Source organism: Durio zibethinus, chromosome 9 (assembly GCF_047325235.1).
Source record: "Durio zibethinus cultivar Kanyao isolate XHJ-2024 chromosome 9, ASM4732523v1, whole genome shotgun sequence".
NCBI classification, from domain to species: domain Eukaryota; kingdom Viridiplantae; phylum Streptophyta; class Magnoliopsida; order Malvales; family Malvaceae; genus Durio; species Durio zibethinus.
Window position 1 is genome coordinate 23,622,709 of NC_143170.1, and position 25,724 is coordinate 23,648,432.

Consider the following 25,724-nt stretch of genomic DNA (forward strand, 5'->3'; position numbering starts at 1 on the left):
AAAATATCAAAATATCAAAAAATAAAAAAATCAAAAAATCAAAAAATCAAAAAATAAAAAAAATAAAAAAATCTCTTTTAAGAAGTAGCATCTAGATAAAATTGTTATTTATATATTTACCTTATTTTGATCTCAGAAATATGTAAAGAAGGGTAGCTATAGATTCCTAATTTTGTCTTAGATATTTTATCTTTTTAATTCAAGTTTGTTTTTGTAATTGGGCCTCAATCATCAATTTTTTAGGTGCATTAACAATCTATTTTAAAATGCTCTAGTATGAGACCCAATATGGGCCTCATAATGAGGCCCATTGTATAGACTTAAATGAATGCCCAAATGGCCTAAATAGAATGCGCGATAAAATATTTCTTTTTAAAACCTATAATTGGCTATTAAATAAAAAAACAAATAAATAGTAATAATAATAAAATGAAATATATATAAAATAGCAAAAAATTAAAAATTAGAAAAAACTTGGCAAAAGAAATGATAATAATAAAAAAATAAAATTTGAAAACTAAAAAAAAAAAAAACCAAAATGTTGTAAGGCCTTAAAGCATTGGGTCTTTGTTGAAGGCCCAAATGGGCCACAAATGGGGTTATCAAACATAGCTAGGAACAAAAACAAAGAAGAAAGGAACACATGAAAAAAAAAATAGAACAAGGAAAACGACATAGCATTGTGGCTGCAAACTATATAAGGACGTGAGGCATTCATGGAAGGAGAAACAAGTAGAAATTTTGGTGAAAAAAACTGGCAGTAAGAATACCAGACTAGAAAAAAGAACAAGTAGCAAAAAATAAAGGCAAAGAGAAGAAAAAACCAGAAAGAGAGGAGTATAAAAGTCAAAAAGTAAGAAAAAATTTTGGGTATTTGAAAATATAACAACAATATAAGAATAGAAAAAAAAAGAGAAATTAGAAAACAAAAAAGAAAAGGAGGCTTTTGGGTGAACCAAACCAAAAAAGCATAAAAAAAAAATAAAAAACCAAACAGAAAGAAAGAAGCAGCCGTAAGTGAAAAGGAAAAACAAAAAAAAAAACCAAGAAAAAGGAGAAAATTCGGGCACCAAGAACAAAAAAGAACTAGTGAAAAATAGGTGGATGCAAAAAAAAGGTGGTTAGAAGAGCAGCTTGAACCAATGGCAAAAACGTGAACAAGAGTAGCGAACAAAAAAACATAAGCATAAAAAGTAGTAGAAAAGTGAAAAAATGAGAAGAAAAAATCATTTAAGTTGTCCCAAACAAAAGTAAAAAAAAAAAAAAAAAAAACAAGGATAGAGGGGAAAAGGTTGCTTGCCATTTCTCTTTTTCATCCTTGTGTTTTGTGTGTGAAGGTTTAACATTTTAGCTATTTCATTGTTACTTGTTATCCTTTCTTGTAAAAAGTTTAGTGGTCATGAGTGGTATTATGTGTGGAATGTATGATGTATGCTATTTCATTTGTTCATGAAGACTTAAAGACCTAAAAAACATGCTTCATTCGATTCAGGCTTATACGGTTCCCCTGTATGAAAGTTATGTGAAATCTTGGGGACCTAGTTTCATTTGTGATTGTTGGCACTTTATCCTTTTTATTTTTGCAAAAACTTAAGGCCTATGCTGTTTGTTATTCACACCATCATGTTCTATTAGGGTGAAAAAATAGTTCTTAATCTCTAATGGTCGAGAATTTCATGCAAACCAGGAATCTAAAAACTTACCCGAGCATAGGTGTGATACTAGTAGATTTAAGGGTTGTTGAATTCGTCATTTTTTGCTTTGTCCTGTTTTTGCTTAGTTTAATATTAAATAGAGGGGATGGGACACCAAGAAGTGGACAAGTAGGACACTATGGTTTGGTTTAATTCATTTTCATTTTACCTTAAGGTAAAAGCTTCATGGCTACTAATTTTATTTTAATGTTTCTTGAACGTAAGATGTTTTCTATTTTTGTGGGTTGGTTAAATAATATATAATATAACAAATAATAAAAATGTTTTTCTAAAAAAGATAAAAGATAAAAATTTTTAAAATCACTACTTAGATGTTGGAGAGAATTAAAAATTATATTTTAAAAAATAGTAATTCTACCTAAATGTTAGGGAATTATTAAATAATAAAAATAACATAATAAATGATAAATAAATAGTAATAATAATAATATTTTAATATATAAAACTATAAAAATTCATTTTTTATAGAAATCATAATAATATAAAAAATAAGCTTGTGCCTAGAAATTTGAGATTTTTATAAAGGTCCGTAAATTTTTAAAACCCATGGTGAAACCCTAAAATGAAACTCTAAACCTTAGGTGCAACTTGAAATAGTTAGTGAAACTCTAAACCCTAAATGAAATGCCTAAACCCTAGTTGAAACCCTAAATAAAATCTTGAGACCCTAAATCTACCTAAAATCCCAAAATCATTCCAATATTTAAAGATTTATGTGAAAACCTTTTGTGAAATAATTTGTTCCTAAATGCCGCCTAGATGATGAGGTATTTAGAAAAATTTATTTCATTAGGATTTTTCATATAATTCTTTAATTATAATAATAAAATTAAACAAAAGAATAAAAATAAAAAAAGGGATTTTAAAGATAAATATTTACACCTAAACTTCACCTAGAGGTTGGAGAGTACAAATGGTCTCTTAATATATAAAGGATCTAATTCCAAAGTTGCATCTCATTATCACTTATGACGCACATTTGCATTCATGTTTGTACTTATTGCACGTATAAATGTTGGTTTTAATTATTGATGTTCATGGTTAACTATAGCACTTTTTATTTTTATTTTTATTGTGAAAAGCTTTTTCGAAAAATTGATTTTAAAAATAAATAAATAAAATTAAAATAACATTTCAAGAAATATAATTTTTAGTACTATTCTTAAATGTTGGAGAATCACCAATAATTAACATTTGCAAATAATGTTATTTTTATTTTTAATAGAATTTTGTGGTGAATCTTAGACAAAATGCATTATTTTTTTAATTCTGCTTATATGTTGGAGAATTTTAAGGTATTTCTTTAATATAAAGATTTTCACAATATTCCTAAATATAGATTTTTAACTAATTTTCTTTCTGAAAAAAGGGAATTATTATTAAATTTTGAAATGAAACCATTTTTATTTAAAACCAAATATAGCATATGACTAATTAGTATCAATTTAAATGGGCGTTGTAGGGATACTAATCATTCCCCACACATAACCAACTTCCTAACCCAATCCTATTTTCATAGACCAAAATTATCTTTATAATAAACTTTAAATCCATTTTATTGTTTTATTAAAAAAATAAAATTTTTGGGGGACCAATCACACCTTAAAAAAGATTAATGGCGACTTCCCATATTTTCACGATTTTAAATTTTTACGTCTAACGATCGAGTCTCCAAATTGATACGTTATGACACTTGGGCATTTAAATGCCCTAACTCAAGCAACAATTGAATACTGATTGTCTATTTGTATTCTGAAAGCAAAAATACAAATGGGTATTCAAATGCCCATATAGGGTATTCGAATGCTTAGTATAAAAGTCATGATTTTTTGAAAAGAATGAAAAGTTTCTTATGGATTAAAGTATGATCATTCATATAATGATCATTCACATGAATAATTACCTTTGTAATTATTAAGATAGGTGTGTTTTCATTAAAAAAAGTGATCTTTGATTAAAAACACATAATTAAAGAGTTACAATCTTGGATTTAATCTTTATAAATAGAGAATGAAAGTGTTCATTTGGACATGTTCAAGAATTAATCATTATGAAATTCTATTTCCTTTTTTCCATTTTTTTTCAAAACTAAAGTATAGTTACTTTCACATTATTTTTGAATAAATTATTTATCAAAGTTTGATATCATTGTTTTCTTCAAAAGATGTTTAGTGGTTTGATATCACAAGTGCAAGGTAAAATCAAACAAGACTTCATTGTATCTTAAAAGCATTTTGAATGTATCTCTTTTGCATACTATAACTAGTATGGATGACATAAGCCTTAAGGAAAGAGGCATTTGTAGCATGCCCTGAAGTTATTTTCTTGTTCTTTGAAGATTTTATCCTAAGTTCTAGCAAAGCTTGGAAGGCAAGATTACAACCAAAGATACATATGAAAGATCATCATTTGGATCTTGAATTTCTAGCAATCTTAAGGCTTAAATTCCATTCATTCAAACTTAAGATATAGAAAGGTTCAAAGGCACTTGAAAATGGCTATAATGTTTTGAAATTTGGAATAAGATTAATGATGTAATTAGTGAAGAATGGAAATAGTTTACATAAGGTATGCCAAGGAAAAGAAAAATGAAGGTTCTCACCAAAAATCAAGATAAGTCTTATCCACCTTTTGATTTTTATACATGATTTTTTTATTGCGATCTTTCTATAAATGCATAGATCGTTCAAGTAATAATAATGGCCTAAGTCAAAAAATCATTCCCAAAAGGATTAGTTAAAAAGCCTAGACTAAGTGCCTATTATTTTCATAATCAATCTAAAGTTAATTTAAGCAATTAAAGTAGACAACATTAAGCTATTGTCAATAAGAATGGAAAACCATAAGCAAGAAATACTAATAGCCAAGAGCATATCAACTAAATGCAAGGAAAGCATACTTGAAAACCTTTGTAAAATGGTAGGTAGATTGCTTTGAATTAAAATCTAACATGATTGTAAAATAAATCTAAGCTAAGAAACATGAATTAGAAAGCTAAAGTCATAACCAAACAATTATTGCATTAAAATTTTAGTGATTTATCATACCTTTTTAGGGCATTTTATGATGAATATTTGCTTGCTCATTAAGAAATTTAACAAAAATACTCCTATTGCTTAAATGTTCAATGCACAAGTAAGAATATGAGAAAAGATGAAAATTGGAGATTTTGGACTCATTTTGGACGCATTTTAGTGCAAAAGCTTCATTTGGCTGAAACTAGTTTGCATATGTTTCCAATGCCATGCATGGGAGTTTTTTTTACCTTTTCCTTCATGAATTCCTTTGCTTAATTAAGTGTAATTAATCTTTAATTCAAGCTTTAATCTTTTGTTGTAAAATTTATCTAAATAAAAAATAAAAAATAAGGTAAAGAAAAAAAAAAGCAAAATGAGGATACCTAGTGGACATCTCTATTGGCCTTATTTTTTCATAAAATTAATTTTTAAAAAAGGCATAAAAAAAGAAAAAAAAAAGAAAAAAGGGAAATGGAGTTTATTGGGATACTATATGGACATTCCAATTGAGTTTAAAATATTTATATTTTAAATTAAGATGTCAAATAATAACTTTATTAATAAAAAAACCAAAAAAATGAAAAAAATAAGCCAAAAAAATAATAGAAAAAGAAAGAGATCATTGAAATGTCAAGTGGACATCCAAATTGAGTGTACTAATATCTTAAATTAAGGTATAAAATAATATATTTATTAATATAATACATATATAAATATATAATTAAATATATATATATATATATATATATATCACACAATGTCATAGGGCAAAGTATCATAAATTTGCTTTTGAGTCACCTCCACTTTTTATATAAAAACAACTAACTTGACTCAAAATTGATTTTTTGATAAAAATGCCCATATCAAATCAAGTTGGATATAAATCTATTGGATATCGATAGTTTTGTTATTTTTATCAATCAACTTATTTTATTACAAAATTAATGTAATTAAAACACAAAAAAAAAAAAAATACAAATACAAAAGGAAACAAGCAAATTGGATGGTAGTGGATTTTTTATTGACATTATTTTCTTACAAAATTTTAATAGAAATTAAAAAAAATAAAAAACAAAAAATACCCCTTATCAGATTGAGTAAGATCAAAATCTATTGGATACGAATTTTTTTGCTCTCTCTATTTATTAGTTCTTTTTGTTGTAAAATTTATAAGTTAAAAAAAAAATGAAAGGAAAAAATCCAAATCGGAGAATCACATGGACATTTTTACACGTTAATAAATTAGGGTATTTAATAATAATGTTATTAATAATATATATATATATATATGAGTAGGAATCAATTTATATAGTGTAAAATTTAAAATTTTTTACACATTTTTTAATCATTCATTTTAATATATTCAAAGGATGAAATTAAATCATTTTTTTATATATTTTTACTTATCTCATCCCTTAGATTTAATAAAATTAATAGTTAAAAAATATAAAAAATTTATTTAATTTTACATTATATAAATTCATCTCTTATATATATATATATTTATGTGATTGGAACCGTACTTTGATATCGATGACAAAAATTGTCAAGCAGCGAATTTATTGATAGCATTAAATTATTAATTATAATAATAAGAATTTAACATTGATAATTTCAATTATAAAAAAAGAAGTCAAGAAAAGTAGAAGGATTGGACTCTGAAGTCCGAAGTCTGAACCCAAAAATCTGAATCCAACTGGCATGCCGATTATCAGTCAGGCCACCGATCTGTCATATGGGTTTGTTTCTCCTATTAAAAAACAGTTCGTTAATTGGATTTTGTAAATCGATACCAAACTGAAGCATCCGCATTAATTTCTTGTAACTCCATGTGAGAGAGACAAAGATGCCATTCTACTTAAAGTTCTGCTGGTAATTAATCTACACAACTTTGTCGTTTTATAATTTAATGGCTCAACTTGTGTTGGTGAATCAAATAAATTATAGTACTTTCGAAACAATCAATTATCTAAGGAACGTAGAATTATGACATCTCTCCCAAAACCAAAGTAGGAGAAATCATTATATGGACAGCATCCTAAGCCACAAGTTTCAAGCAGACAAGGTCTCAAATCAAATTCCATAGCTATACTTGTTTTAGGTTGCAAATTAATAAATGCTTAATAACCGGATGCATTAAATAATAAATAAAATGTTCATAGACTGAATCCAATTGGATTGAACTCAATTGATATATTGAAAATTTAAGTTCAAATTTGAATCTGTTTTACTCATTTAATTTATATTATTATAAACTATTATTATATTAATATTATTATATATTATTTTATTATTAAAATTTAATATAAATATATTATTTTTCACATAATAATATTCTTAGACAAGATCGAACAAAAAAATTCACGTGAAACAATCTAAATAGTTTACTCTCAAATTCTCTTCTATATAAGTATTTTAAGCTAAGGGTGATATCTGATAAAATCAGATCACATTTGATTTGATTATTTCAATATTTTAAAATTTTTAAATCCAATCAAAATTTAAATAATCTTTTTTATTATTTTTATATTATTTTTAATATATTTAAAAATTTTTAGATTAAAATATTTTTTATTTTATAAAAATTTAAAATTTTCATAAAATTAATAAAAAATATAATCGATTCAATTCAAATTTTTTTACTTCAAGATATTGGTTTTTGAAAATAATTTTTTTAAAAAAAAACTTTCTACTGTTTTCATATTATTTGTAATATATTTAAATAATTTTAAATTAAAAAACTATTTTATTTAATAAAAATTCAAATTTTTTTTATAAAACTAATAAAACTATAATTCAATTTAATTCATATATTTTTTATTTATTTGCTTCAAGAATAAAAAAATCCAAACTATTGAATATCCAATTTGAATCGAACCAAAAAAAACTTTTTGAGAGAATTTCGAATTAATTTTCAATTCGTTTGGTTTTTTTTCCTGCACCCCACCTTAAGCTATTAGTTCAATAAAAGATATTGTTACGATTAGATATGTAAATAATATATTAGTATTCGTAAGTTATATAAGTTCGATTTAAATAAAATTTAAATTCAGTTCGATTATTATTAAGTTTAACTCGAATTCGAATAATTTAATTTATTGATGGAGTTGAGTTTGAACATTCTTACACTTAATTCAAATTGCGCATGAGTCTAATCAAATTTTTTTATTTTAATATATTTTAATTAATAAAATATTTCAAACTCGAATTCAAGTTTAAGCATAAATAATTAAGTTTTTTATCGAATATAAGAATCGAATTTATTTTTATAAATTAATTGAACTTAATCGAATGAACTCGAGTAATTAAATTTTTATATTGAATCGAGCTCAAATTAAAAAAAATAAAATTTGATCAAATTTAAATCAATTTCGAATCTCAAATTTTGAATCAAATTTAAACTTAAGTTTAATACTTTATTAAAACTTGATTGATTACATCCTTAGCTGCCACTACTAATAACAAAAACCGGTAAATTAAGATAAGTGACTGCTAAACTTGCAAGCTTTTAGTTTTAGCTTTCTTTATATCTTGTCATTGCTCGTATTCTTGGCCCCCTTTCAAATTAAATCCAGGTTAGTCAGCTCCGACCAGCTTTATTTTCCCAAAGTAAAAACTTGTCAAAAAGAAAACAAACTTAAACACAGATTCGGAAGAAAGGAAAGTCCTACTTATATTTATTCCCCCAAACAAAGCACTCTCTCTTCTCCCAACTTGTATTCGATAGAGAGAACAAAACAAACATGAAAATCCTCTTTGTCTTCTTCTACCTCTGTCTTTCATCTTTCGTCGTAAGAAAACTAAATTTCCTAATCTTGTTTTTGCTCTGTATATTCTGTATTTCATGCACTTAGTTTCTTTTATTCTATTTCCAGGTGGTGCAAGTTTTATCTTCAGGGACAAACAAGGCTAAGGAGAACCCATTTACAGCAAAAGCTTCCCTGATTCGTTACTGGAACAAACACATTTCCAACAATCTTCCAAAGCCACCATTTCTTATCTCCAAGGCTTCTCCACTAAACGCCATTGACTTGGCGAAGCTCACCAAACTCCCCAACACGAACTCTCTATCTTCCCACATTGAATCTTTTTGTTCCTTAGCCAATCTTTTCTGTTTATTTGAGGACTCCTCGAAACCAGACGTTGTTGGCAAGCGTAACCAGGATGCAGACTTCGCGGTGTATTCCAGTAAAAGCTTTTCAGGTTATGGCAGGTCAAGACTTGGAGGGGTCGACTCATTCAAGAACTACTCGGATGGGTTAAATACTCCCAGTGAATCTTTTAAGAAATACAGCAGGGAATCAAACGGCCATATAGAAGAGTTCACAAGCTATGCCAAAGACGCCAATGTTGCTACAGACAACTTCACCAACTATGGCTCCAGCTCCACAGGCGGCTCTGGCGAGTTCAATAACTATCAGGAACGAGTTAACGTGCCAAATCTCCGATTCACCACCTATGACTCGGATGGTAACAACCATAAACTCTCTTTCTCAAGCTATAGCTCCGAGACAAACTCAGGCTCCGAAGCATTCATTAGTTATGGCAAGAACGGCAATGCAGTTCCTGCTGAGTTCAGTAGCTACAGTGATAATGCAAACACTATTGGGTCGAGTTTTACGGGGTATGGAGAGTTAGGGAACGCACCAAACGACTCGTTTAAAGCCTATGGCAACTCAGGTAACAACCCGCATAACAACTTTAAAAGCTATGGTTTAGCGGCTAACTCGGGGATTAATAGCTTTACTAGCTATCGAGATTCTGCTAATGTTGGAGATGATTCCTTTCAATCTTATGCAAGGAATTCAAATTCCGGGAAAGTGAATTTTGCAAATTATGGGAAGACATTTAATGTTGGAAATGATACATTCAAAGAATATGGTCATGGTTCCACTGGTTCCACTACAATAGGGTTCAAAATCTATGGATTGGACCCTTCATTCAAAGATTATGCTAAAAAGGGTGTCACATTTGCTGGATACACGAATTCAAGCTCTAAAGAAATACTAGCATCTTCACATATTAGTGGTGTTTCAGTAAATAGATGGGTTGAACCAGGTAAATTCTTTAGGGAATCCACGTTGAAGCAGGGGAATGTCATGGTGATGCCCGACATTGAGGATAAAATGCCCAAAAGGTCATTTTTGCCCCGGGGGATTTTATCCAAATTACCATTTTCAATCTCCCGCCTATCTGAGATTAGGGAAATTTTTGGTGCACCGGAGAATTCAAGCATGGAGCGTGTTCTAATCAACGCGCTGACAGAATGCGAGAGGCCGCCCAGCCAAGGTGAGACCAAGCGGTGCGTTGGCTCTGTTGAGGACATGATTGACTTCGCCACGTTGGTCTTGGGGCACAATGTTACGGTCCGAACAACACAAAATGTGAAGGGATCAAAGCAAGAGATCACGATTGGAAAAGTCAGAGGAATAAACGGTGGCCATATGACAAAATCAGTATCATGCCATCAGAGTTTGTATCCGTACCTACTCTATTATTGTCACTCGGTGCCCAAGGTTAGGGTTTATGAAGCTGAAATTCTTGACGTTAAAAGTCAATCCAAGATTAATCAAGGTGTTGCCATTTGTCATCTGGACACGTCAGCTTGGAGCCAGAGTCACGGAGCCTTTGTGGCACTGGGGTCCAGCCCTGGTCGAATTGAAGTCTGCCATTGGATCTTTGAGAATGACATGAGTTGGACAATAGTCGATTAATTATTTTAAAGTTAATTTTGATTATATTTAATTATTGTTATTAAGGAATGTTACTTGAAAAGTCTACCTCTCATATGCTCCCTTCTAAAGGGTTTCAATTGTTTTGTTTTGCTATAATTATATAAAGTGTTTTTTGGTTGGTTCAATAAATCAAAATATAGTACTCCTCCACAGATTAACCAATCTCAAACAGAAGCACCAAAGCCTGACCTCTAACATAAAAGTGCAGTTATAATGCTTTTTCCTTTTTTTTTTTTTTTTGGTGAAAGAGTTATGCTGCTTTTTCATTGCTGTCAGTGGATACCAGCTGGAGTAATTGCGAGTATTGAAATCTGTGAAGAAAGTTGTCTGTATCTTCAAGAGGAAGCAGAATTACTGTTATTATTCATCGAATGTGTATATCTCCATCCCATTTTCTTTCTTTTCACTTTTAACTAGATCTTGCTTTCCTTGTCTGCTTCTATTTCTCCACCACTTACTCTCTAGATGAATAAAAAAAAAAGGGTAATCCACACGACTCATTGCTATCCTTTATGCTTATTGCCAACTATATCCATCCAATTCAATCTTTCCAAGTTCCTTACTAATCCAATTGAGCTTTAATTGAAGAATCCTGAGATGAAAAGGTGAAGAGGTGGATTTAAGGGTTAAAGTAAATTGTTCATGGATGCCCAATAATTAAAAAAATAAAAATATTTATAAAAAATTTTACTTTTGATATTTAAAAAAAAAATTTTGAATATATTTTTTACCGATAAAATTAATAAATTCATCGATAATTTTTAGTTGAATATATTTAATTATTCATATAAAAAATAATACGCTTAATAATATTAATAATGATATAATAATAATAATAATAATTATTATTATTATTATTTTACAAAATATAAGAATTCTTGCAAATAATTGTAATAATATAATAACATATTATTTCAAAGTTTTATATATAATTTATATGTATAAATAATTGTAATAATATAGTAACATATTATATCAAAGTTTTATTTATAATTTATATATATATGTATATATTATAAATGGATATCATCCAAAAAAAAATTTTGAATCGATTACAGCGAAGGTGTGCTCGTTTGTTTTTACAATGAAAGTGCAGATGAGGAGGCTAAAGCTAGAACTAGAACGAGAGCATAACTTTGAATTGGACAAACATACCTAACAAAAGTTGATTCCACTGCAAAAGATCGAAAGTTAGAGTTGGATATAGAAAGAACAAAATCCTCGCAAGGGGAGGGGAAGTGGCCAGCTCTCTGGCTGGCACCTGTTAAATTCAGTGATATTATCCTATAGTTCATTGTCCTGCATAGCCTAAGGCCTAAGGCCTAAGGCCAACAAACAAAGTTGTGATTCCTGACTCAAACATGACGAAATAGTGAAAAGGGTGCTAGGTGCTAATAAAGTGGGCGTGTTGTTCAACTGATTATGCAGTCAAAAGATGCAGCAGACAACAATATTGCATTTGCAAGCCTTGCAGGCAGCTTTGAGTGAAGCGTAAGAACAAAGGAAATGCTACTTCCTAACTCCTTAAGGCTCTTGATGGCATAACATAACCGCATAAGCGTTAGACAATAAAACTTTACTACAATGATAGCAGATTGGGGCCAATGAGGGCTGTCCTGGCCTCCACCAACACCAATTGAGTCGACCTGATAAAGCATCCATTTCCGTTATCCTCTCTTACGACAACGTTTTCACTTGATTTCTCCTTTTTTTTTTTTTTTCTTTTCTTTGAATCTTTTTCCTTTTTACTGTAACCTAACGACAGTGAATTTTGTTTGAAGTACCTTTTTGGTTGGGTGCACTGGAGCAGTACAGCACAAGCCTTAACCTCTGGCAACTGCCATGGAATTTGGCTATTAGGCTTCCATTGAGATGCTTTCTTATTCTGTCTTAACTCTCAAGTTTTATTTCTTGACTGATCAGAGTCGACAAGAATCTAAATCTTTATTTAATCCATGATAAATCTTTTTCCCTAAACTATACAATGTTAGATTTGTTTATTATTGTGCTAAATATACTTTAACACTATTTAAAGGTGTCAAAAGGGCTGTATTGAGTGGCATAGTCTATTTATATATTAACCCATGTGTTAATGGTTTGCACTGACCTAATACTATTATTTAACGTGCTGGCCAGCTTGAAAAAGTTAAAAGTACAGCCAACACGACACATGACTCATAGCTCTTACGATGCCTATCATGCCTAATACGACACTATTTTTCGTTTTGAATCAAGTATGGCTTCAAAAATTTTAACTAGTACTTGAATTTAAAGTACATTTTTATGTATGTAAGAAAATACATAAACTTTGAATATAAAAATTAACTTTTTTCCATCTTATAAACGTTAATATTTTTTTATTTATTCAAATTTATAAATACTAGAAATGAGTCGTGCGACATTGTGGGATCAATTTTTTTATTAGTTAAAATAAATATTTTTAAATTATTTAAAATTATTTATAGTTTATTTCAATTTTTATTATGTTGATATAAATTTTAATAAAATTATAGTAAAATGATTTTTACTTCATCAATTTTTTTTTATTACAAAATCTACCTAATTAAAGAAAAAAAAAAAACAAAAGATAAGAAAACAAAATGGAGGTGACATTGGATACCTCAATTGGCCTCCTTTTTTCATAAAATTTATCTAATAAAAAAAAATTAAAAATTAAAATTAAAAAAAAATCTAAAAAAAGGGAAAAGAAAAAAAAGCTCATCAACGGTGTCATATGGACATATTCATTGAGTTTAAAATATTAATTTCTATAATTAAGATATCAAATAATAATTTGATATGAAAATGAGTAGGGAATGTAAATTGTAAACAATGCCCTTGAGAAAGCTATATGCTTTTCCTTTTTTGGCTCTAGTTTTTCATCATAGAATTTAGTGATTGGTATTATAACAAATGATGTACTTAGGTACTCACCAACTACCATATTTACTATATCTTCACCACATTCATCATAGAATTTAATTACTACTTAATTCATCAATTCTCATATAACTTATCTAAGGCTTCACATTTTTGAATGGGACATTTAATCATTCATTCATGGTATTTACAAGTCAAGCTGTGATATTCACAACTGAGACTATCATTTGTAGACATGGGTTAAATCATGCTCTTTTTCAATAAACAATAAAATACCCACTCTAAAGGGGTCTTTACCTGGTCCACATAACCTTTAATCTTCATTTTTTTTCCATAATCGACTACATTTTCCTTTTCCCTAATATGATTCAAAAATGGGTTTCTGTTGACACTCAGCTTGGTTTTAGTATCAAAATCCACCAACCCAGTTTTTATTAGACTCTGCACCTTATACTTCAAGGCTATACCGTTTATAATATAATGATCCAAATTTCAATAGTGATAGTCATAGCATTTGGGGTATGGAAGCTTCAAAGTTTCCATGTGAACTAAGGTAATGATGGGAGTTTTTACCAGCTATGGATAATGATTAGTATAGAACATGGGAATTGGATCTAGATAGGCACTTTCACAATTGGTGTGTGACCCTATTGGGTTGCTTAACGGGCTAACTTGTTGAGTAAATGGTGAAGTTGTTGGTATAAGTGTATAACTAGGCATTTATAGGCAAAAACTTTGTTCATATATTGGTTACTAGGTGGCTGATAAAAGTATGGCATTTGAGACACTTGGCTAATAGATAGATAGTAAAGTGTTTATGTGGGATAGGGTTGGTAAGGAATGTATGGTTTAGGTGGTAGGTTTTTATAAAATCACATAGGTCTTTTTTATTTTCTTCTTCTAAGTGGTTCATTTCTTAACACTAGACGGATCGTGACTTTCAATTTTGCTATTCTTAATAGCATTTCTATCATTTCTTTAGAAATAACCATGTTAGCAAAATTTTTGTGGCATTACCTACCAATTTATCATAGAAAGAAGCACAAAAGGTGCTGACAAAGAGTACAATGATTTCATTTTCAATCAATGAGGGTTGAACTTAGGCTACCTGATCTTTTCAACATTGGGCGTACTCCTTACAACTTCAATTAAGCTTTTTTTTTATATTTTAAAGGGATATTCTATTTGGTACCATATCCGTTATATGTTTGTATTATGTAATAAAAGCTCCAACTAGATTCTTTTAGGAGTGATTTTTACTTCGATCCAATTGTACATACCATCTCACTACAAATTTGGTTAAACTATCTTGGAAGCAATAGATTAATATCCTATCATTGTAGGTATGTCCTATCATTTTTCGATAGAACATTGTTATATAAGTAGAAAAGGCACTTGTTCCTTCATACTTTTAAAGTTAGAGACTTTGAATTTAATCAGGATGAGCAAATTTGGCACTAAGTTGAAAGTATTAGCATAGATACTTCTAAATATGTCACTCTCCTCTATTGCTCTTAGCCTTTCCTCCAGTCTATCATATTTATTTTACATTTCAATATTTCCCACTAGATCAACTACATTTCTCAACTCCTCTTTTTTTCACGAGTCATCAAGGTTTGGAACCATTATAGGATCGATAAGAGTAGATCCTAGGTTGACATTCGTGTGGACCAATGATTGACTAGTAGCATAACTTACATAAGCATAGGGTTTGGTGATTATAAATTTATGCCATGAGAAGTTTGAACTTAGGATGTAACAAACCTATATGGGTATAATGGTTTTTCAGTATTAATCCCTTCTTTTGGTTTGAATGTATCAGCAACTTTTGTGCCTTTTAATAAACCAAACTACAATTACTTTAGTTTCAATATTTGTTTATCAATACTTTGTTATATCTTGGTTACCCTTTCTTTTATTTTTTCCTAAGCCCTTTCAACCTTTTCAATTCTGGCTGTATTTTTTCCTTCTATGGTTTAAAATTGTGAATGAGTGTTATATCTACATAAGACCAACTGTTCTGGGTTCTTTGCGCTCGTTATTCTTTAACCTCTTATTAATATGAACATATGATATGAATTTATTATTTTTTACCTTAAAAAAAAACCTCATTAAAATCTATCGATATCTAAGTAGGATTCTTAAAGATATCTTTTTTTGTCTTAAAAGTTTGATGAAAGTATATTTACAACCATCATTCACTTTCTTAGGCTGAACTAATAAATGAATTCAAGCAAATGATGATTGCATGCTATAGTGCAACAATAACTACTTAAATACATTACTATTATGTTTTTATTTATTATTGTTATTATAATTTTGTAAAAATGATTAATTTTCCCTAATATTTAAGTAGGATTCTTAAAGATATCTCTTTTGCTTTTGATATTTGGTGAAAGTATGCCACCATCCCTTTTTCACAAGCTTAATATTATTTTTTTTAACAAAATCCTATACAAAACACGTATTGGGATATATCCACTTTTAAATAATTTCAACATAGGGATTTTTCATTAATTTCAAAAACACAAGATTACATGTTATCAACCATCTTGGAACTACATCTATAGAAATATTTCATTTATTCGTATTACTCTTTGGTTTCATCTAGGAAATTTAACAAAAGTTGTCCATGCCTATCAATTGGAATGACTACTTGCTTTAAGATTTTTATTTTTTTGACCACTTTTTTAGCTTTCCTAATTGCCTTATGGATCTAAATATACAAGTGATCTATATACATTTGTCTCTCTTTACTTTTGGCTTTCCATTTCTTTTGGGTTTTTATTTTTAGATGACATGAATATTTCCAAGTCACGTTTCTTTCCTTCCATTTTTTATGCATCATACCAATGTGGTTCTTGTACCTTTGTAGTTTAACCTTTTTATCACTAAGCTAAATGAATGCTTCTCCCCTTGGATCTCTAAATGCTTTTTTTTTCCCTTCTCAATTCTTCCTTCAGTTTCTCATTTTTTTTTGGCTTTCTACCAACCTTATTTTGCTATATGAGAATAAATCATCCTAAGTCCTTCACTTTCAAGCTAACTAAGCAACTTTTGCTTCATTTTCTTGGGCTTTTAACTTTCAAAGTCATATTTCTTCCTTAAATTGATATATTTCCTCTCGTTGTTTGCTATCTAGCTTCTATCCTTCAACTAGGCTTTCAACCTCTTATTTTTTCGATGTAGTCCTTTAAGATCACCATAGATTACATCCTTGTCTTTTTGTGACCTTTTTTAGCTTATCTTCTTACACAATGACTTCATATTTTAGCTACTTCATTTTCTTTTTAAGTTTCAAGTTTTTCTTTCTTATTTTTTTTTTTCAACCTCAAATTATATCTTGGCAAGTTTCATTCTATAGGTGCTGTTTTCACCTATAGGTCAAATGGTTGAACAAAATCATTATTTGAAGGAAGTACCATGTTATTAATCTATTTGGCTCTTTAGACCAAATACTTTGGGATGACATCATCAATGTACCTTTTTGGTTTAACTGAAATATTTATCTTTAAGCTTTAATGATGTCGCATACCTCAACTATGTAGCTAGCTTCATCATAATCAAACTCTACTTGATTTAACCCATGAATCATCAAAATGAATTGTTATGACCCATATTGCCTTTTAACCATCAATAGTGCATAAGTGGTAGCTTTTTGAATCCCTAACAACAAAGCTTATGGTTTGTTGCTGTAGGTATACAATATAAACACATGAGACATCTAGGGTGTTTTTGATGTTACATCGTTTCTCTTTAGGCTTTGGAAAAATATAGTCCATTGTTCATTAGACAAACACCTTGGCCATTTTTTTTTTTACTAAATTCGATAATAAGAGCTAGAGATTTCATTATACAGCATGAGAAGAGCTTCATCTTTACCCTAAAAATGGCTTTAAATTTAGATATATAAAAAATTACACACATCTTAAGAGATACATTTTTCTCTTTCTACTACAATAATTCAATGATTTGATAGCCTTTACTAAGATTGTCAAAAAGGGATTGACTTCTTTTTTAACTGGGCAAAAAAGTCTATTATCGATACCTTAACAATTTCAAGTACCTTTGGAAAAATTACCAAACTGTAAACTGCCAAAGCCAATATATCCATGACATGTTCTTCATTAAGGCTATAAAGTAAGATCACGCAGGAAGACCCATGGGATATCTTCACTAATCCCTTTTTTTTTATCAATCACCTTGACATTTACATTAGTTATCTTATAAAGCTTCTTTTAAAAATCTGATGGCTTTTATGCTTTCCAATATATCGTATTCGATTTTGGTAACTTTATATGAAGTAAAGTAGAATATTCTTTGATGGTGGGCATCATCATTCTGATTGAATGTGAAAAATTGATATGCTGGATTATAGAAACACATTATTGCCTTTATCAATTGATAATTTGATTTTTTTGGGATGAGTAATGCTATATCTCCATATTTCCATATTTTGGAACAAATGCATTTTCCTCTATGATCCACACTAGCTCTGAATATCCTTTAACTCAAACAAATCATTTTGACACAAGTTAAGGTGTATCACAACATGTGGGCCTAGGAACCTAACCTCTGTACTTAAAGGAAAATGAAAACAAAAATAGATAAAAAGCATTTTTAATAAAATCAAAATTGAAAGAGTTGCCACCACATTTAAAACAAGTTTAAAGTTTATTTAAAGAACATTTGTGATTTGTGAAATTAGAATTAGGTCCAGAAGTCGGTTATGTATAAAAAAGGATTAGCACTCCTACAATGCTTTTGAAAATGGTACTAATTGATTGCATGTCATCTTTAAATTTTTGTAAAAATGGGCCATATTATAATGTTTATAACTTAATTCATTTCTTTACTAGTTTATTACAAAAGTTGGATCTTTTTTTTTTTTATCTTCTTTTGAAACCAAATCAAATTTTTTGAAAAAAAAAAATTATTTTTGGAGTAATATGGAAAAGTCCTAAGTATTAAGATATTTCCTTCACTCCCCAATATTTAAGAAAAGTTTCAAAAACATCCTTAACTTAAGAGTTTTCAAAATGCCCTAAAAAATCGAAATAATACCTCGCATAAATTATAACCATTGAGAGTTCTTCTATATTTAGGTTAGGTGTGTAAATGATATATTAGTACTCGCAAACTACTCGGATTCGAATCGAATAAAACTCGAATTCGATTTGATTATTATTGAGTCGAGCTCGAACTCGAGTAGCTCGATTCATCGATCAAGTCGAGTTCAAGTATTCTTATACCTGGCTCGAGTAGCTCGCGAGCCTAATCTAGCTTTTATATTTAAATATTTTTTATTATTTTAATTAATAAAATATCTCGAATTCGAGTTTGAATTTAAGCATAAATAATCGAGCTCTTGTCAAGTATAAGAATTGAGCTTATTTTACATATTAATCGAGCTTAATCGAGCAAGCTCGAGTAGCTCAATTTTGATCACGAATCGAGCTTGAGCTAGAAAAATAAAACTCGATCGAGTTCGAGTCGAGTATCGAGCCATGAGTTGAGAGTCAAGCTCAAGCTCGAGCTTCTCACTGTATCGACTTGACTCGGCTCAATTACACCTCTAATTTAGGCCAAATCTTAAAGGTTATTTTTATTTAAGATATTATTTTATTTAAAAATACTTTTATTAAAAAACCTCATTTCTAAACATATGTATAGTATGCATGAGCAAAAATAAATAATATATGTGCATGATAATGAAAAGTAAATGACAAAATGTAAATGCATGATAATTTAATAATGCATGTAACAATAAAATAAAATGGGATGCCAATGCATTAAGGGAATTAAACATGGTATCAAAGCAAAGTGCAACATTTGATGCATGGAATAGAACTAAATAGGAAGACCAAAACTTAAAGCAATTTCACAAAATCCTAATGAACAAATGAAACTTTATAAAACAAAGTTATTTAGGCTTGTTTTTAATCTTAATTGGTTGATTTTTGTTTAGTTCTTAGCAAAATAATATTATTTTTACTCCTAAATGATTGAATTTTTTTATTTTGTAGGTTTTCTTAATGAAAATAATGAATCTTGCTAAATCTTTGTGTTTCTTGAAGATTTTTAAAAATTTCTTGAGGCATAATATGGAATCTTGGAAAGTTCTTGTTATGTTCCTGTGTTTCTTAGAAATTTTGGAGTTAAAGAATGGAAAAGATGTTTAAGATTGGTTTTGTAAAATTTAATGGAGTAGAATTGATGGAATCTTAAAGAAAAATGAAAAAAATTCAAGCAAGATTCAAATTGGTAATTTCGACAATAAATGAAGACAAAATTATAATTTTAAGCTTGTTAGCTTATGTGGGTGCACATGTATTGGATTATTAATGGATGATATGGCATTGAGTCTTTTCTTATTGGTTAAAAAAGATGACATGAAAGATGACATGAAAGATGATGAGGTGACAATTCTGTTTAGTTTTTCTACTTGGAATTGGATTTACATAAAGCTATAAAAGGAACATAGGATGGGTAGTATTAAGGAAAAATTTTACATGAAGTGAAGCTCTAGTTTTCTCCAAGAATTCAAGTCAATCCATGGGCTACATGAAGAATTCAAGATTGAAGCATTTTAAAGCAAGTTTCTATAAGTTTATACACTATAGCCAAATGCACATTCTTTGGTATGCAAGATTCGGTTTTAAGCTTTCTTTTATACATGATTTGAGTTGCTACATGATGGATATAATCTAGAATACAAAATTGGTCTATAAGTTTTTCTTTTGAATAGTTCTTGTTGAAATTGACTACAATAAGCATTCTTAGATTCAATAAACCTAATCCAACCAAAAGTGCTCAAGCTTTCTTGAGAGATCAAGCTTGGCCAAACATACTAGGGTTTTTTTAAGCCTATAAATACTTCATTAAGTTGTAGAAAAAGATTGTAAAGGGTTGCAATGATAGACCAACTTTATAAGCTTTCTTTTTTTAAAGTTTTTCCAGTTTGCTTTAGCATTCAAACTTTCGATTTTAAAGATTTATTGTTCTTTTAGTTTTCTAGTTTTCAAGATTAGTTTATGCATATTATTTTCAAAGTTTATTTCAATTAAATTCTGTTTTATGTTTTTTTTTTCATTCGGTTTCTATTGATATTGGTTTAAAGATTGATTTTTGTTTTTGGTTTCGATTCTTAATCAATATAAATTGTGATTCTTTCATGTTTGTTGTTCAATCCATTTGGTTTTAGCTACTAATTTAACTTTATTCATTCAATTGCAAGCTAAATCATCTTTCAGGCTTTCGATTTACATTGTTAGGGTTAGAATTTGATTCTATTAATATTTATATTATTTAAATTGCATGTTTAAGGTTTTAATCTAGTTTATTTACATGATTTGTTACATGATTTATTAAGTTAATTGTTTATTGTTTAAAATAGTTTTTGTTTCAGTTTTTAGGTTGACTTTAAGTTAATTATTGCATTTTTAATATTGATTTCAATTCAATTTAGGGTTTATTAGTTAGGGTTTGCATATTTGCATGATTTTTAGGTATTAGTTTTGGTTTTATTAAATTGAGTTGATTAAAATTCTATTTTGATTATTTTTTATTCAATTGCATGTTAATTGGTTAATTTAAGTTTATGGCATGAAACCATTAGACTAAGACTATTTTCTTTTTCTCTCAAGGACAAAACAAAGGTTAGCTTGTGTCTCTGCCTCCTGGTTCAATTACTACTTGGGATGGGCTACTTCAAAACTTTTTGGCTCATTTCTTTCCTCCATCTAAGACAGCTAAGATGCGTAATGACATTACATCTTTTAAGTAATTTGAGGCCAAATCTTTGTTTAAAGCATGAAAAAGGTGCAAAGAGCTTTTAAGGAGGTGTCATCACCAAGGTTTGCCTAAATGATTGCAAGTTAAAAAATTTTTATAATAGATTAGTGGGACAAGCTAGGAATACCATAGATGTTGCTATTAGTGGGGCTTTAATGATTAAGTCTACTGATGAAGCATATGATTTAACTAAAAAAAATGGCCATGAATAATTATGAGTGGGCCAATGAGAGGTTTGTAACTAAGAAACCTATTAGAGTATATAAACCCGATGCTTTAACTGCTTTAACTTCACAAGTTTCAACCTTAGCCAAAAAGATTAAGAAGTATCTAACCCTTTTCCTAGCCCTATTAATGCCATTTAAAGTCTTTATTTCTTGTGATAATTGTGGAAAAAACTATACTTTAGAAAGATGTCCTATTAGAGTAAAGCCTGTCTATTATGTTACTCAACCCAAGCAACAATTCAATCCATACTCTAATACCTACAATAATATAAGGTGGAAGCAACATCCTAACTTTTCATGAAGTAATAACAAGGGACAAGTTTCTAATTCCTATAACAGACATATTAATGCACCTGATTTTCAACTACCACCATCACAATAATACTATCCATCTTTACCACCCTAAAAAAAGAAATCAACTTTAAAGGAGATGTTCACCCAAATCTTACAAAACCAAGCAACTTCTATAAAGAACCTTAACATGCAAATAGGTTAGCTTGTAAATGCCCTTAATAGCCACCTCCAAAGATCTTTACCTAGCAATACTAAGCAAAACCTAAAAAAAAAAGAGGGTAAAAAACAAATTAATAGCATTTTTACCTTAAAGCAGAGGGAGCTAAATAGGATTTTAAATAAAGTTCTTTATTTAAAGGATCTCATAGACGATGAAATAGAGGATGTCATTAGTGAGAAAGTGACTAAAGAGGAATATGAAGATGATAATTATGAAGCAACTAAGGAATAAAAAGAGACTAAAAGATAAACTTTAAAAGAAATATTATCAACACCTAGAACCATACTGAAAGTGCTACTCAAAGAGTTGGAAAATATTACTTTTATGAAAAAGTGTAATCTTGCACTTCAACATCTTTTTAAAAAGTAAAAAGATTCAAGGAGTTTTACTATTTCTTGTAAAATTGATCATTTAAAATTTGATGAAGCTCTTAATGATCTTGGATCTAGTATAAATCTAATGTCTATGAATGTTTTCATGCAACTAAAATATGGTGTCCTAAAATATTTGAATTGCACTATTAAGTTTACCAATAGATTTGCGAAAAAATCATGAGGAATGTTGGAAAATGTATTGATAAAGGTTAGAAAGTATGTGTTTCCTGTAGATTTTATGGTATTAGAAATGAAAGTAATGAAGCCGCCTTATTGTTAGGTAGACCTTTTCTCTTAACATCCAAAGCCTTAATTGATGTATATAATTATAATCTTACCCTAAGATTTAAAGACAAAAAAAATATTTATAATTGGTGAATATGGTATCTTTAGAGATAAGGAGGATGTTAAAGTAATAGCAAGAGTTAAAGAAAATGATAAACCTAGAAAGTTGAACTTTATTTCTAAACCTCTTAATCCATTATCGTAAGTTCATTTGACAAAACCAATAAGTCCTAGTTTTTGCAAGCCCAAATTTGAAACTTTTACTCCAAAACCAAAGTTGCCTATTTTGAATTCAAACTCAGCTTATGTTATTCTTGCAAGAAAAAAGAGTATACCTCTTAGATTTAGCTTAATTTATGTAATATCGTAGAGAAGAATGCAGCTAGAAAAACTATCTTTTGAATGAAAGAAAAAAAAAGGATAACCTAAAAGTGATTAATGAGTTTAGGAAGGAGTTAATCAAGTTTGACTGTAACTAGTGTTACTTGGAAGGTAACCTAAGTTTTTAAATTTCAATTTTGCATATTTACTTTTAGTTTGTTTTTATTTTTTTAAGAGCAGATAATGCTTTGGTTTTTTTTTTTTTTTTGTAAGAATTAAGTACAAAAAGCTAGGATAAACCATGGCAATGGAGGATAAATGTAATTGCATATTTAGCCATTACCATTTTAGAGCAGTATCTTTTTTCCCTTATGCGTTTTAATGCTTTATTTGCACACACTGGAGATAATATGTTATTTATGTTTAGGGGGAGTGAAACTTTGTGCCAAATTTTTTCAAAATCCTTTGTTTTGAGCTCAAATTGTCATGTTTAGAATCAAAATGTTACTTTCCTTGATTATTTTCTCATAATCCAATGATAGTGACATTAATTCACTTTGAATATAACATTTTAGAAAAGACGGAGTGTAGCAAAGGCGTGAGATCAGTTCTTGAATTTTTTTCTTTTTAATTGCAATATTTCCACATTCTTAAGCACTTAATCTTAATTATTGAGAAGCATGTGTATTTAGTTAAAGTTTTGTAAATGTGAAGTTGCATTAATCTTTGAAATTATGTGCTTATTTTAGAATTTGTTTGAATGTCTTTGGAGCTGAAATTTTAGATCACACTTAATTAGAAAGATGATTTAGGCCATCTTTGGATCGTTTGAGCCTTTCAAGTTAACCTTATTATGTTTATCCCTAATTATCCCTTTTGAGCCTAATGTATATATCATTTTTGTTTGTTTTCACTTATATGAAATAGCTACCCTTTATTTTATTAATTTTATCTTTCTACCTTATCCATTGTGCATATGGATCAATTAAAAGACTTATGAGAGCTATTTTCATTGGGAAGGAATGATTGATGTTTTGAGTTGAAGAAAGAAAGATTGAGAAATTTTTGTTACAACGCAAAATCAAAAGCTAAAAATAGCTTTTAAAAAAAATTGGTTAAAATATGAAAAAGGGCAAAGTATTCATGTAAAATCAAAAGGAAAAGTTGTTGTTAAAAAACAAAAAGGAAGAATCTAAGTTTGAGGGTGTTACAATTCTTGAAAGCTTTCTTATTAAAAGTGTAAGATCTTAAGTAATGAATGTTTAGGGTTTATTGATCCTAAATTTTTTTTTTATCATACCCTAAGCTTAGTTTGACATTACAAGTTTAATAAAGACCTATTGATCTTCGGTTAAGTTGTGGCCACATCAGTAGAGAAAGTATGTGAAAAGTAAACTTAGGAAATTTATGCATGCTTTTAAGGTGATTTGTTAATTTCTTATTTGCATAGCTCTAGTTGAATATCTTGCATTGATTTAAGAAACATTATTCACACACACATGAAAAGTTTTTATTGGAATGCAAGCTTATTCTTGAATGAATTTTATGTTTGATCTATACTTATGATTTTCTTTTAAAATATACTCATTATGCAATCTTTAAATATTCATAAGAATTTGATTATGGGAGTTTTGTGTTCTGATATCTAGTAGGCTATTTTCTTATTTTGTTTGAGGACAAGCAAAAGTTTAAAATTTATGGTTTGATAACTCTATAAAATAAAATTACTTAAGCTTGTTTTTAGTGCTTAATTGGTTGATTTTTGCTTATTTTTTAGTAAAATAATGTTATTTTAACTCCTAAATGGTTGAATTTTTTGTTTTGTAGGGTTTCTTGAAGAAAAGAATGAATCTTGATAAATTTTTGTGATTCTTTAAGATTTTTGGATGATTCTTAGTGCCTATATGGAATCTTGGAATGTTTTTGTTATGTTCTTGTCTTTTTGAAAACTTTTGGAATTAAAGAATGGAAATGATGTTCAAGGTTGGTTTTGTGAAGTTTAATGGAGTGGAATTAATGCATTATTGAAGAAAAAAAAAAGAAAATTCATACAAGATTTAAGTTGTTAATTTTGACAATAAATGAGCATAGAATTATAATTTCAAGCATGGTAGCTCATGTAGGTGCACATACATGAGATTACTAATGGGTGACATGGCATGGAGTCTTTTCTTATTGGTTAAGAAAGATGACATGGAGGTTGATGTGGCATGATGAGGTGGTAATTCTATTTAGTTTTTCTACTCGGAGTAGAATTTGGATAAAGCTATAAAAAAAGCATAGGATGGACAACATTAAGTAAGAGTTCTAACTGAAGTAAAGCTCTAGTTTTCTCTAAAACTTCAAGTCAAACTGTAGACTCCAAGAAGTGTTCAAGATTGAAGCAAGTTTTTAAAAGTTTATTCACCATAACCGAATACACTTTCTTTGGTATGCAAGATTCGATTTTAATCTTTCATTTATGCATGATATCAATTGCTACATCATGATGGATATGATCTAGAGACACAAATGGTCTATAATTTTTCTTTTTGAAGAATTCTTATTGAAGTTAATTGCAATAAGCATTCTTGGATTCAAGAAGCCTAATCCAACTGAAAGTGCACAAGCTTTCTTGAGAGATCAAACTTGGCCGAACATATTATAGTTTTCTTGAGCCTATAAATATATCATTAAATAATAGAAAAAAGGTCTAAAGAGTTGGGGTTACAAACCAACTTTATTAGCTTTCTTGTTTTAAAGTTTTTCATGTTTTCTTTAGCATTCAAACTTTTGGTTTTAAAGATTTATTATTCTTTTAGTTTACTATTTTTCAAGATTAGTTTATGCACATTTTTTCAAAGTATATTTAAATTAAATTAT

The 25,724-nt window shown here is 28.8% G+C and overlaps 1 protein-coding gene across 1 annotated transcript; it reads left to right on the forward strand.

Moving 5' to 3' along the window:
* The first annotated feature begins 8,302 nt into the window (after positions 1 to 8,302).
* On the forward strand, positions 8,303 to 10,667 carry LOC111317179 (polygalacturonase non-catalytic subunit AroGP3-like). The gene is made up of 2 exons (XM_022919579.2): positions 8,303 to 8,523; positions 8,608 to 10,667. Exons 1-2 carry the CDS (start codon positions 8,476 to 8,478, stop codon positions 10,444 to 10,446), a joined length of 1,887 nt encoding a protein of 628 aa, XP_022775314.2. The 5' UTR covers positions 8,303 to 8,475; the 3' UTR covers positions 10,447 to 10,667.
* Positions 10,668 to 25,724: the final 15,057 nt, after the last annotated feature.